Source organism: Hyperoodon ampullatus (assembly GCF_949752795.1).
Source record: "Hyperoodon ampullatus genome assembly, chromosome: 10".
NCBI classification, from domain to species: Eukaryota; Metazoa; Chordata; class Mammalia; order Artiodactyla; family Ziphiidae; genus Hyperoodon; species Hyperoodon ampullatus.
The window spans coordinates 91,435,314-91,450,866 of NC_136923.1; the positions used below are offsets into that span (position 1 = coordinate 91,435,314).

At 40.7% G+C, this 15,553-nt stretch overlaps 1 protein-coding gene across 1 annotated transcript in view; it reads right to left on the reverse strand.

Moving 5' to 3' along the window:
- The window catches only part of RNF144B (ring finger protein 144B), a gene marked incomplete at its 3' end in the record, with an annotated part of 64,642 nt that overhangs the window by 6,941 nt on the left and 42,148 nt on the right, over positions 1 to 15,553 (reverse strand). The window contains exon 4 of the mRNA XM_079713969.1: positions 1,036 to 1,240. Coding sequence (XP_079570095.1) covers positions 1,036 to 1,240 — 205 coding nt within the window. The remainder of the gene's footprint in view (positions 1 to 1,035; positions 1,241 to 15,553) is intronic.

Consider the following 15,553-nt stretch of genomic DNA (forward strand, 5'->3'; position numbering starts at 1 on the left):
GCACAGCCTCACAGCTAGGTAGCATTTCTGTTCCTAGAGAATGGCTCTCCACACGCTGAGGGTGCCGGGTGATTAAGCCAACTGGACGGTAACACTGGTATTTCTGATCTTGCTGATGCAAAACAGCCATAGCCTCAAGCAAAGCAAGGGATCAAACACAAAGGTCTCTCACTCTGGGCCCTGCTGCTGCCATAAAAACCCTCCGTCCTAGAAGGTACAGAGTGCATTGCTTCTCATCATAAAAAAATCTCAACCTCAGCACTGCTTTTTCAGAGCACAACGTACTGAAAGATAAGCTCTCTTTCTCTAGTACACACGAATTTTAGCAGCGTACTACACTGAATGGCTGTTGTTTCTACTGCTGTGTTCCTTTTTTTTTTTTTTTTTTTTTGCGGTACGCGGGCCTCTCACTGCTGTGGCCTCTCCCGTTGCGGAGCACAGCCTCCGGACGCGCAGGCTCAGCGGCCATGGCTCACGGGCCCAGCCGCTCCGCGGCACGTGGGATCTTCCCGGACCGGGGCACGAACCCGTGTCCCCTATATCGGCAGGCAGACTCTCAACCACTGCGCCACCAGGGAAGCCCTGTTCCTTTTGATATGATTGGCACACCTCACAAGCTGGCAATTGAGTCAGGGAAGGAAATCATTTCTGCACCTCTGCACAAGCAGGAAGAATGAGGTGTATCAACTGTAGGCGGTCACGGTACCTAAGCAAACGGCTGTGGACAAAAGTCATGACTTCCTACGGAGAACCAAGGGACCACATACCTCCTACCTAAAAAGAAATCAAAACTCATATAGACTCTAATGTCAGCCGTATCTGGAAGATTCTCTGGGGGTAAATAACTCAAATCCCTTTAGACATGCTTATTTGGTTATTCTTTGTTAATAACTTACCAGTTCGGAGACACTGCTCAGGAAAGCTCTGCAGGGGAATAGCCTACCTTGAAATTTCATCACAATATAACTCCTTCTCCAAGCAACATATTTCTAAGCACACTAGTGAATAATCCCAAGACGAAGTGTCCTCTCTTACCCGTGCTCTGTTGGCAGGACGCTAGGCTGACGGTCTCTGCAGGAGATCTCTGCATGCCAAGCATCCTTGCAGCACGAGCAGAACTTCAGGTGGCAAGAGGGGCACTCCACGAGCACGGGCTGTCCTGGCTCACGTGACGCGACGGCGCATACTGTCTGACAGTCTGCGACAGGACACCACGTTCTGCAGGGGTCCAAGTGAACTTCTAAAGCGTAAAGAAAGAAAATGGGGTGGTCTGTCTATCTTTCATTCAAGCTCGAGGCTTTGCTTTCTCTCCTACATTTATTCTTTTATAGGTCGACACTTATGGAAGCTTAGTACAACCAATGGCGATGATTTCTACGATTGGTCTTCACAGTGGATCCAGACCTACAAGGTCACCCAGCCCTGCCACACTTCCCAAAGTACATACTCATGAATAGGCCACCATTGCCCTTATGAACAGATAAGGAGGCTTCTTACTAACCAAAATGCACAACTCTTTTGGAATATTTCTCACCTTTCAGCATTCGAAATAGGCAAAAAGCTCAAGTCCCTTCTACAATTATTTTGGATACCATCTTGGGGAAAAATTGGACATGAAGAACCAACCAAAACAAAAGAAAAAAAGTCCACAAAAGATTTTGTCGTTTCAGGCACTGATAAACAGGTAGTGAGGTTTCTTCTGTTGTTTAGAGAGAAATTAAAGAAGAAGAATCAAATAGTTTTAGGACCAAACAGTGTCTGGTGTGGCTCAGCCAAGAAGTCAGATTAGCTGTCAATTTGGATATTCTGTTGCCCTGCCAATGTGCTAGTGAGGGACGATTTGTAAAAGACCCACATGCTCTAAAAACAAAAGGTAGGGACCTTCACAGTCATAACATGATCATACACCACACTGGCTAGATCCATGTGGCATGCAGAAAAGAAGATATGGTTTGGGAGGTGTGCAACTGTCTTTCTATGCGAGTGTTTACAAATCTTGTTCAGTTTTCCATTTTCTAGTCAATAACAGACTCCATATTCTTGTCATATAACGTAACCTTCAGTGGAAAATATCATGTGGAAAATGATGTTATTTAAGAGGTAGAGTAGCCCTTTTTTCTCTGAACCAACGCATTTTGCAAATTTTGAACTAATGAGACTCTAGTTTCAAATCTCTTAAGGCTTGCGATTCTTGGAAATTTCCGTGCAAAAAAGCAAAAAAAAAACCCCAAAGAATGGTGCAAAAACAAAATGAAGGTATTAAGTATGAGCTTAATTTTAAAGGTAATAATTTTACAAATTCAGTACTGTGGGGGGAAAAAGTCTGAAATCTTCCAGGAAACACTGTCTCCAATAATGTTTCATCTAGAAAATGCAACAATTGGACCTATGCTTATTATAGGTTTTCATTCAAAAAGAGCATCCTTAAACATATTTTCTTTCTTTTTTTTTTTTTTTTTTTTTGCGGTATGTGGGCCTCTCACTGTTGTGGCCTCTCCCGTTGCGGAGCACAGGCTCCGGACACACAGGCCCAGCGGCCATGGCTCACGGGCCCAGCCGCTCCGCGGCATGTGGGACCTTCCCAGACCGGGGCACGAACCCATTTCCCCTGCATCGGCAGGCGGACTCTCAACCACTGCTCCACCAGGGAAGCCCTAAACATATTTTCTTATCTAATAATTCTGGAGGACAGGAATTAGAGAATGATGGGCCAAATATAATCAGAAAAGGGAAGCTTATGATTCACAGGTCCTCAGACTCCAAGAGATGAACCCCTCTAAGATACCCAAAATTTTGGGACAGGATGATTAAAATGTTAAGGGGACACTGACACACATATGCTCCAAGATCCTGACCTTTGATTTCCACACTATTTATGTTTTCTCCCAAACTCTTTAAACTGCTTTGCAAATACTAAGCCCAAAGAAATGAAGTCTGGCATGTAACTTAGCACTAAGGATTCCCACCTTAAATATCTATTTACCATTCTAAATCACAGGTCTTTTAAAAGTTTGATGATAAAGGAGGGAAAGGAAAGGAAAACTAAGAGATATTATAAAATTTATAGCATCCCTACTGATCACCTTAAAAATATTCAAGTATGCAACCTGTCTTCATATCTCTAATCAATTAAAATTATTTGGTGGATGTTCGGACTTGTTTCTACCCCCTTATTATTTCAGGTATCTGGGTGGCACAATAGAAACAGAAACAATAAATAGGGGAGCAATGAAAGATTCTGATGAACTCCTATTAACAAAAGGGCCTTAGTATGCAGTGCAGCTATGACACACAGTCCAATGCAAACGCTAGGGAAGAGTCAGAGACACAGAAAACAGATTGTCTGTAGTTTTCTCCACTATGACAGTACATAAGTGACAATGAAAAGGAGTGTGGAAGGAGAGGCAGAAGAGAGACATTACAGGCTTCTACTCATTTCTTTCATTAGAAGTCTTGTTCTGTAGGAATAACCTATAGAGCTTAACAAACACCAAAAGTGGAGTTACTAGGAGGTGGATGTGACTCTATTCACAAATGAAATTGGCTACTCCAGCCAATTCTAGTGTCATCTACTCAATATCTATCTTTACCCCTGTCAACCCTCCTTGCTGAGAACTCTTATCTATCTCTATAGAGGTGGAAGATTCCAGAGACTTGCTTTCTCCGCCTTCCCTGCAGCTAAGGCTTGGGTATGTGACACGAGTCCTGCCAATGGGAGGTCAGGGGAGGTCCACCAAGGGGCTGCTGGGACAAGATCTCCTCCCTGATACAGGGGGAGGAATCGTCCTTTGGTCTTTCTGCCTTTGAACACAGCCATTCAAAGCTGACTGAAAGGCTACTTTCAGTCTGGCATATGAACAACAGACTAATAAAATAATTTTGGAACTAAGCTGTCCCCTGGAAAATCATTTACTTTTTATAACATTGAAATATATTCCAATTTCCCCTTTGTTTCACCTTCTTTCCAAATATACAGTTCTCATTCTGTGCTTTTCCTTCCCCTTAAAAACTCCCTCTCTTCTCTACCAAGTCATAGCCTATCCATTCCTAAAGGACCTACTTTCACGTGCTTGTCTTAATTTTTGGAGTCACAGAACATGCATCTTGTTCACTGCTGTTCTCTATTCATTTCGTAAAGATGGCCTTTCTCTCTTCAGACTGTAGGCAAGAGCTATTTCTTATTCTATTTGTGTGCTCCAATATACCTGACACAGCGATGGGATGCTACCTATTGATATAAAGTAGTAATTCCTGGGTTTTTCAAAAGCATAGACAGACTGCTCTGCAAATAAATGATTTATAATACATACAGTAATAATACCATCTTGAATTGCCTTGCACCAAAATTCTCTTCTGGGACTCTCATCAATAGATGTGCACACTAAAATCATCCAATATCAGTCCTGGTGTTGAAAGTATGTGATGATCTATATTAGACCATAGATCTCCACCCACCTCAATCAGGGCTCTCTACATCTGAAAAGTTGTCGACTTGGCAAAACATGGACTTTTACATATAGCACTTTCAAAACTAAACCTCCTTTATGAAGTGTCACTTATAAGGGCAATGATGAAAAATGTTTCTAACATTAAAATGAATAATAATTACCCCTTCTAGAATCCTACTTTCTCTCTATACCTAACATTCATTCACTTCCTATCTCATCTTAATACTTGGGTGAGCGATCCACATTCTCTGATTCCCATTCCTATCCCCTCAAATCCTCCTTCAGTCTTTAAAACAAAGTTTTTACTTCCAACACATTAAATAAACTGCTCTCTGACAGGTACAACTGACATCCCTCTAGTCACATCCAACAAATGTTTCTCAATCCATCTTTTATCTGATACTCTTCTTGTAACTCTCTCTAAGGCACTGGCCTCTCTGTTTTCTTCCCACAACCTTCCTTTCCCCTTTATCATCAATACTGCTTCCTCTGCTCCAACGATGGATGGTATCTAAGACTTAGTCCTAGATTTTACTTATTTATAGAGCTCACACCATGACTAAGCCTCAACTCTCATTTTAATTTGGACTATTCCAAATTTCCTCCTCAGGTCTGACCTCTTGTGATGATAAGACTGAAAATTAGACAAATGTCTATTATTCATTGTTCATTCAACAAATGATCAATTTCAACTACTTACTGGACACCCTGTGTATAGAGGCTTTGCTCCTGAGAAATCTCACAGTATGAAAAGGGAAAGAGATGTTTAAGTACAATGTAAAAAGTAATAATAATAAGCTATGTAATAACTGACAAAACATCTCACAAGATAACAAAAATAAAACTATTAACAAATATCTGTAAACAGATCTTAGGGGATGGAAGTAAGAAAGTTTTTAAAATACAGAAACATTCTTATATACAGAACGTTTTTTATGCTTTTTTGTCCAAGTATCCACAATTAAAGTTGCCCCATTTAATCAGCTCTAAAATCAGAAGGTAAAACTAGTCCCTCCTAATCACAGTACAAAGCAGGTGACACATGCTGAGATGAAACACAACGAGATTAAGTTAGAAAGATCTAAAGCGTCACATAAACACAGATTTAAAAAAAAAAGAAATCCCTGGAATAGCAATTCTGTAGGCAGCCAGAGTTTACAAGGTGTAAAAGTGAAAGAAGAGTCTCCTTCCAGATATTAGAATAAAGATTCTGCACCTAGAGGAAACACTGAGCAAGGATACTGGCAGTCCCCTGCATAAGTGGGTTCTTGCCAGTTCACAGGAACCCACTGCATCTCCTTCCAACTCCATGTTCAGCGTCATCACACTGGCTGCTGGAAATCAGCCACAGTGGAAGTATTTACACCATAGAAATTGGTAATCACTATAAATCAAAGCCTTCCCCACCCCCCTAAAATCTGTTTACAATACATCATTGAAAGCAAGCCAAACTGAGAGTGAACACATAAATATATAAAACCAACTCCAGCAGAGAAAAGTATGGAGCACTGTGTGGGAACGTGAAGGACAACTCACACAGCACAAAAAGAAGTCAAAACTATAATAGAAGGGGGCTTCCCTGGTGGCATAGTGGTTGAGAGTCCGTCTGCCAATGCAGGGGACACGGGTTCATGCCCCAGTCCAGGAATATCCCACATGCCGCGGAGCGGCTGGGCCCGTGAGCCATGTTCGCTGAGCCTGCGTGTCTGGAGCCTGTGCTCCGCAACGGGAGAGGCCACAACAGTGAGAGGCCCGCGTACCGAAAAAAAAAAAAAAAAAAACTATAATAGAAGGGATGGTTCTTTAGATTTGCTGATCAACTTTTCCCACTTCCTGAACATCCTATATACAGACAGGTATTTATCCTGGAAGTCACATTCACAAATGTCTACATCTTCTTCTAAAGAGTACTTAGTATTTGGTTATATATTCTAGTTTACTATTCATGAACTGCTTCTTGCATATCTGTCTGGGTTCTTCAACTCCAGGGAGAGCTACCCTAGAGGACAGGCTTAGGTTCCACTTAGAAACACAGCACATCACAAGGAGGTGTTTCTGGGTCTCCCTAGCAGGCTTCCAAGCCCCCTCACTAGGCCAATCAGCACCATCAGATGGGATGCATTCAGTATATTCCCCTCCATCCCAGCGGATCAAAAAATTTCCTTTTATAAATGCAGGGGGCCCAGGGAGAAAACGAAGACCAGGTATCTACTAATTTAAACCAATGACTTCTCTCAAACGGGGCCCTCTTCTCCCATCAGCCTCCCTTTTAAGTAATTTCAATAGAAAGAAAGCCCTGCTAGTTAGAATCACATGATTAAAGCCTGGAGAAACATCTATCCATACAGGAGGCACCCACAGTAGCAATACAATATCTTTTGTTTATGGAACGTTTGTTTTGGGGCACAGATTTTTTTTTTTTTTTTTACACAGGTACTAGAGCTTGTCCTACAACTTTTAAATACTGCCCTGCTTATGTAAAAGGTACTTGCCAAAAAAGGTGTGTTATTATTGCCTTCTTGATAAACGATTAAAGGCAGAGTAGATGACTATTCTGGTGGGTAGGAGGGTAGGGGATGGGGTGGGGGCAATCTAGCCAAATTCATGAAAGTCCTCTCAGTTTATATTTCTATGTTAAAGTAAGGAGCAAAGTAAGTTAGCAAGGAGTTAGGGAATGAGTATTCAAAGGAGCAGTGACTCAATTTCTCTTACTGGATGTACAAACGGGACCGCAGAGATTTCTCCCTTATAGTCAAACAGCCACACGCTGCAGAAATTCATGATGGACATTTCTGAATGAGAAGAAAAGGTACATTGGTGTTTCTGGGCCTGAAGACACGAAGAATACTTAATTTGTTTTTCTCTCTGCCTTCTCTATTTTTGATTCATGACAGAGACTGCTCAGCTCAAATGCACACTTTCTACTCTTTCAACTGGGTGACTACAGTATTAATTTGGTTAGAATTGGGAAAGATAAGTCTTTGGGACTGTTACATTTGTAAGAACCAGATGATACTGAGCAAACATCACTTCTGTTTTTGAGGGTTTTTTTATAGCTGTGCATTTTTTTTTTTTTTTTTTTTTTTTGCGATAGGCGGGCCTCTCACTGCTGTGGCCTCTCCCCCTGCGGAGCACAGGCTCCGGAGCACAGGCTCAGCGGCCATGGCTCACGGGCCCAGCCGCTCTGCGGCATGTGGGATCTTCCCAGACCGGGGCACGAACCCGTGTCCCCTGCATCGGCAGGCAGACTCTCAACCACTGCGCCACCAGGGAAGCCCCCTAGCTGTGCATTTTTAAAAATCACATTTAAGTCTACAAGTGAGAACCGTGAATAAGTAGCCAACCTACACATGGTTTTTGGTCTGAAAGATTTCCAACTTTTATCCAAATGATGCAAAAGAAGGGATTTACACATGTAATAAGGCAGTCCAGTCTTACAAGGGGCTAAGTAAGCAGAGGGGAGAATCACAGGAAATAATCTGGGGATAGTCATCAAGGGTCTGATCGCAGATTATGATGATAAGGCCTAAACGTGATGAGAAGCCATTGGAGGAGAAGGCCATTTTGATCAGGGGAGTGCTGTGATATGACTTCCACTTTTAGAAGATTATTCTGGCTACTGTAGGAAAAATAGGTGGTAGCAGAACAAAGTGGCAGCACAGAGATCTAGTAAGAGGCTACTGTAGTTATCTAATCCAAGATGATACATCTAATCCAAGGTGATATACATTAGAAGTGGAAGTATTAAAAATGTGGAGCATAGTTTGAAGGTGAAACTGTCAAGATTTCCTGGTAGAGATGCAGTTGGATGTAGTCATCCAGTTGACAACTACTGACCTAGACACATACCTGGAACATAGCATTCATTGAATAAATGAGTGAAGCAACATAACAGAAGTGTAAGAAATAGTATCTGAAGGGCTTCCCTGGTGGTGCAGTGGTTGAGAGTCCGCCTGCTGATGCAGGGGACGCAGGTTCGTGCCCCAATCTGGGAGGATCCCACATGCCGTGGAGCAGCTGGGCCCGTGAGCCATGGCCACTGAGCCTGCACGTCCGGAGCCTGTGCTCCACAATGGGAGAGGCCACAACAGTGAGAGGCCCGCGTAACGCAAAAAAAAAAAAAAAAGAAAGAAATAGTATCTGTAGATCAATTCCCTATGGTAATAAAAGATAATGAAAGCATCTATGGCAAGGTTCTATATTGTTCAGCCCTGCGTCTAGATATTTTCAGAGAACAGACACAACTCTTCAGAGAGATATTTGTATAGGGCATCTTGGAGTCTCTTGGAGAAGAGCTTCCCACAACAGAACAGGGATCTAGACATACAATTCTGGCCAGGTTACACTGAAAAGGGATCTGAATACAATATGCCATCTGTCCTTCACATTATCCTTCAGCCTGGCTCCCAGAAAAGCAGTTACAAGTAAAAGTCAAAAGAAGCTAAAAGAGTCGTCTTGCTTTTTTTAAATTATTAACATTCCAATGTGCCATTAAGAGCACCATTTTGCTTCATATACCTTAGGTAACAGAGTATACCACAAGCGGGGCCTAGAAGCCAGAGTGGTAGAAAAGGTGAAAAAAGCTGAAGAACCATCAGAAATTGGCAGCCCCGGCAGCTAATAGGACTTCCCAGAAGCCAAGCCAAAAAGGAACATATTAATGGATACCAGGTGGTCGCCAAATCGCTATCACATGAGCAAGAGCTGTCTTCTCCTCCACAACAATTATCTGAGAGGAGTTTGAAGGGAAGGAGAGCCACCAGGGTGAATGGAGGACTTTCTAAAACACTTTTTTTTTTTTTTTGCGGTACGCAGGCCTCTCACTGTTGTGGCCTCTCCCGTTGCGGAGCACAGGCTCCGGACACGCAGGCTCAGCGGCCATGGCTCACAGGCCTAGCCGCTCAGCGGCATGTGGGATCTTCCCGGACCGGGGCACAAACCCGTGTCCCCTGCACTGGCAGGCGGACTCTCAACCACTGCGCCACCAGGGAAGCCCCTAAAACACTTTTTATTACTATTACTGTGAATTCAATTCCACCTCCTGGCTTTGGGCTTAGGAAACACAGTTATTATGTAGATAAACAAAATGCACATTATCCAAAACATTTAAGGTTCAGTTTCTTCCTCCTCCCAATTTCTATTCCAAAGATGAAAAAAAAAATGAACTGATGCATATTCAAATAATTTCTCCTGTATCAGCAGTGATGAAAGCTTTCTGCAGCTTTGAGATGGGGCAAAGCTCAGAAACCTAGAAAAAGAGAACAGTACCCTCAACACTTTAATATGAACATGATTGAAAAGTGATTAATTGTAACATACTTACATCAGAGATAGACGAAGTCACAGACTTGAACTGGAATTTACTTATGAAAATTAGAATTGATTACTGAAGTAAAAGCCCCATGACTATTTGATCTTCAGATTCTGCTTCTTCATGTAAATTATATAAGGCAGGAAATGCTATTTAAAACTATTTTCTACTTCTATACTCTGACAATTATTAGGACATAGACACATTCCAAGAAAATAAAATTGTCATGAAACCTACAGACCACGTCTGACCCCAATAACTGTTTTCAGCTTTCAAAAACTAAACTCCGGACCCTTGGTTTTCCCACCTGCAACTAGATATGTGAAGCTTACTTTTTATTCGGCTAGATATTTTCTCAGCTAACACAAGTTGTTTTTCTGCCACCTTCTACCATTGTGAGGCTGTACCAAAAAAGACATCGGAGGCATGTTTATTATTGTGGGAAATGCCATGCACTCAAGCTAATTTAATTATCAGCTGAGCTAAATCAAACTGTTTTAACTTTTATGACCCACTGCATTTTTAATTATGCCAAAATTAATTTGCTTTCTACTATCTCAAAGAACAAAGGTCTTCTGCAGATAGTTAAAATGCAATTAAACTAAACTGATTGGAATTAACATCTGCTACAGTAAATATACCCAAACAGAGGTGGCCATTAGCAGAGGGGTTGCTCTCAAGATAGCTGATGAGAACCACAGAATTTCAAACTTGGAAACAACTTTTGAGGTTATCTAGTCTAACACCATTATGTTGAGACCAACAGAAGTTAGGAGTCTGCATAACACATGGTTAGTGAGTATGTGACGGGATCAGGCCTTTTTACTCCTAGAATACCATTATTTATGTAAAAACATAATCATGTTATTAAATAGATTTTAATCCCCCCATCACCATGGGAATCTTTTCTCTTTGAAGCAGCAACTTTGAATGCTCCATCTCAGCAAGTCACAATCTCCTTGGAGGTGTTCAGAGAAGGTGGATTGATGCTTTGAGTAAGAATATACTGTATGAAGGAAACTGATATGATAGGTAGGGTAAGGAATTTGCCTTGATTATCAAGTTTCTATACAACTCTCTACAATCTAGGACAATAAGGAAGGAAACACACTGAAAAAGATTTGAATTAAGATGAAAAGAAAACAGAGTGATATTATTGTGCACTCACTCCAAGACATGATCTGGATTCTGGAAGATTCTTTCTTAGTTTAGTTTAGAAAACTGGGGACAAGATTTGGGGGTGGTAGCAATGAATAACAACAAAAAGAATAACAATAATGGCAGTAATAATTTATTGAATGCACACTGTGACATACACAATATTAACTCATTTATTCTCTACAGCAGCTCTGGGACCATCATTCCATTACTATCCCCATTTTATAGATGAGGAAATGGACTTGCAGAGAGGAAGAGGAAAACACTTATGAACACTGTGCCTCTTATTCGGGTCCCTTTAGAAATCTCACCCAGCTTGCTAATAAATGTCCTTTCTTGCAGACACTTCAGTATTTCAGAGGAGAGCTGTAACATCTAGAGGGTGCTGTGTTAGGTTTAAAACTGATCAACAAAAAAGAATGGGATGGTAAAGTTGAAGAAGCATGAAGCCAAGGAGAAAGTGTTACCATCTGAAAGCACAGAATAGCTTGGGAAGGAAACCCTAGACTTAGTCATACATTTACCACGAAACACCAGAAAATCAGGCTTAAAAATAAAACATACACACACAGATGATAAGAATGAGCTTGTGATCAGAAACTGAAAAGGAAGGTGACTAATGAGAGATGGGAGGTGTTAAAAAATAAAACTGAACTGATGATAAAGTCATTTAGTATCACCCAGTCTTAAAAAGTAAAAACACTAAAAGAAACCAAATAGCTACACAGGAAGCTCTGGTGAGATAAGACCTTAATAATTAGATAGAAATGATGGAGTGGGAGCATCTCACCAAGGGCAAATGAAAGAGCAAGATGAAATTTGAAGAGCCGTCTCATAGATGTTAAGGCTCAAAATGAAAGGAGGCTTTTGTAGGGACTTCCCTGGTGGCGCAGTGGTTAAGAACCTGCCTGCCAATGCAAGGGACATGGGTTCGATCCCTGGTCCAGGAAGATCCTACACGCCACCGAGCAACTAAGTCCGTGCGCCACAACTACTGAGCCTGCGCTCTAGAGCCCATGAACCACAACTACTGAGCCCACGCGCCACAACTACTGAGCCTGCGCACCTAGAGCTCGTGCTCCACAAGAGAAGCCAATGCGGTGAGAAGCCTGCGCACCAGAACGAAGAGTAGCCCCCCCTCACCTGCACACAGCAGCAGACCCAACGCAGCCAAAAATTAATTCATTCATTCAAAAAAAAAAAGAAGGAGGCTTTTGTGAAAAATGCTGAGAACAAAAGAGCTTTCAAAGAAAACTGGAACCATAGCTTGAAGCCACATCTGGAATTGCACCTGGCACACACAGATACTCAGTACATAAATAAGTACATATTGAATACATGAGTGAATACAGTAGGATTAACGGATGATAAGAGGAAAATAAAGTCCTATTGTATTCACTTTTTTTTATGAAGGAGAACAATAATGGCATTTAAACCGTTTGTAAGAGTCTCTAACCACTTGGTAGTTATACAAATATCCAAGAACAGACACATTCACCCACCAAGGAACTGAAGCAACTTGCAGTTACAGTAAGTAAAAAGGATCACAAAAATTAGAAAAAACTCTTAAGGACTAGAGATGCATAATCTTAACCCAGCTTTCCAAAAAACTAATTTGAAAAAGTAGGTTCTGGAAACAAGAGACAAACAAAATTCTAGCCTTAATAATCAGACATGTGCTTTGAGAACCAGAAGAAAGTAAAGCAATAATCACTAACACATGCCAAACTCAGTATTCCCTTTTCTTTGTTAATACTGGAAGACAGACACAGAAAACCCACAAACACAGCAGTAGCCAATGGAAAAATCACAGATGGATGAAAAGTGGATTCACAGAATAACCAATCAATGCCAAGTGACGCTTCTCTGCTTTGTGTAAACAGAGTGGTGATTTGGGACCATTTCTGTTCAAAAGATTTTCCCCACAAAGATGCAGATGAAAACAAAGACACAGAAGACAAGCTAATCATATATGTAACATAATGTAGAAGAAAACTAAAACACTGGATGACAAACTAAAAACTAAAAAAGAACTTGGTAGGCAATAAGAATTGGACAAAACTAATGATAATTTTTCTTACTAAGATATAGAGCTGCCACTAATCTGATTCTACATTTTTTTCGGAGTAAAAACAACCTCTCCAATTCTATCTGAGGCCAGCCAATGAGTTTTAGTTTCCACCAGTTAGTCATTTAACCCATTCACAATATTAGTATTTCATACATCTCAAGATCCCCTCTTAAAGAGTTCCACATAAAATATTTTCATGACATAGACCTCAAAGTCACCTAGCTGGTAAGTGTTGAGTTAGAGGTGAATATGAAGTCTATTATGTAAAATGGGGGTATACAATTTAGATAAAGATTATCCCTATCAAGTAAACTGCATTTACTTAATTCTTACTTGGAATTAAGAATTATTCTTACTTGGAATGTTATTAAACTTTTTCTTACTTGGAATGTCTATTTTTCTAATAATAATTATTTATAATGGATGCTGAGGAAGAATTACATGAGTACAAATTGCCTCCCAAAATCACCTAAGATCAAAACGTCTCTGGGTCTCAGTTTCCTTTTTTATAAAATGAGGAAGTTGAACCAAATCGTCATCAGATTTAACAAATTTCCAAATTTAAAATACTTCCATACGGGACTACCCTGGTGGTGCAGTGGTTAAGAATCCGCCTGCCAATGCAGGGGACACGGGCTCGAGCCCTGGTCCAGGAAGATCCCACATGCCACGGGGCAACTAAGCCCATGTGCTCTAGAGCCTGTGAGCCACAGCGATGAGCCCACGCGTCACAACTACTGATGCCCGTGTGCTCTAGGGTCCACGTGCCATGCCTAGAGCCTGCGTGCTGCAACTACTGAAGCCTGCACACCTAGAGCCCGTGCTCTGCAACAAGAGAAGCCACCACAATAAGAAGCCTGCGCACCACAACGAAGAGTAGCCTCCACTCGCCGCAACTAGAGAAAGCCCACATGCAGCAACAAAGAACCAATGCAGCCAAAAAAATTTTTTTTAATAAAAAATACTTCCATCCTTTACAATAGTATAAATGTCTAATTAAATTACAGAGTTTTACAGTTTGGCAGTTCCTCAAAAACTAAACATAGAATTGCCGTATGACCCAGCAATTCCACTGCTAGCTACGTACCCAAAAGAATTGAAAGCAGGGATTGTACCCTGATGTTCATTGTAGCATTATTTGCAATAGCCAAAAGGTGGAAACAAGCCAAGTGTCCATCAACAGATGAATGAATAAACAAAATGTGGTATATGTACACAATGGAATATTATTTAGCCATAAAAAGAAGTTCTGATACATGCTACAACGTGGATGAACCTTCAAAACATTATACTAAGTGAAATAAGCCAGACACAAAAGGAAAATACTGTATGATTCCACTTATATGAAATGTCTAGACTGCAAATTCACAGAACAGAAAGTAGATTAGAGGTTATCAGGGGCTGGGAGAAGAGAGGAATGGAAAATTATTGTTTAATTGTTACAGGGTTTCTGCTTGGGGTGATAAAAGTTTAGCAAGTGGATAGTGGTGATGGCTGCACAACATTGTGAATGTTCTTAATGCCATTGAACTGTACACCTAAGATGGTGAAGTGGTAAATTTTATGTTGTATTTATTTTACAATAAAAAATAAAAAATTATAGAATTCAAAAAATTTTATAGATGAGGAAGCTTGGACGCACCTATGTGGTCCTAGGCAAGCCTCAATCTCTCCAATTTTCAGTTTGTTCATCTATAAAATATGAATAATAAAATCAATTGTCAATTCATGGGATCTGTATGGGGCATCTGCCTAGAACTTGCGAGAAAAGATAAATTCCATGTATGAGTAAAACTATTTGATCTATAATGCATCAGAGATATGGAAGACCGCCTATAAAAAAGACTGACTCCAAAACCTGCTTAACTTGTAACCAGACTGAATATATTATCACATCTAATGAAGAAATAAGCCAGTCAGAAGTAGGGTTGAAAACAAGAACCTCGAAAAGTCCAAGTCACAAGGCAAAGTGTGGTAGCATCTATCCAAGCACTATCCGGGGCAGAGTAAGAGTCCTGGCCAATAATCTTCCATGTGCACCTTGCATATGACAAGGCTATTCCTATTGTAAAGATGGATATGGCACTTACCTGCATATTACTAAGTGAAAGAAGCCAATCTGAGAAGGCTACATACTGTTTGATTGCAATTATATAACATTCTGGAAAGGGCAAAATTATGAAGACAGTAAAAAGATCAGTGGTTGCCAGGGGTTAAGGGGGAGGAAAGGACAAACAGGCAGAGTACAGAGGATTTTCAGGGCCGTGAAACTACTCTGTATGATACTGTATTGGTAGATACATATCATCATAAATTTTTCCAAACTCACAGAATGTACAATACCCAAAAAAAATGGATGTGGCCAATTAATATCAAGTGTTCTAATCCCATTGACAACAAGACAATCATAACATCTATTTCAATATGAGGATATCTCCTAGAGAATGTTATGATTATCTCATCTTAGAAAAAAGGGAATAGAAGCAGAACATTGAATATACTTTAAGTTATTAGCATTTTTATTACCAACAACTTAATATTTTGAACACTGAGACACAGGAAGTA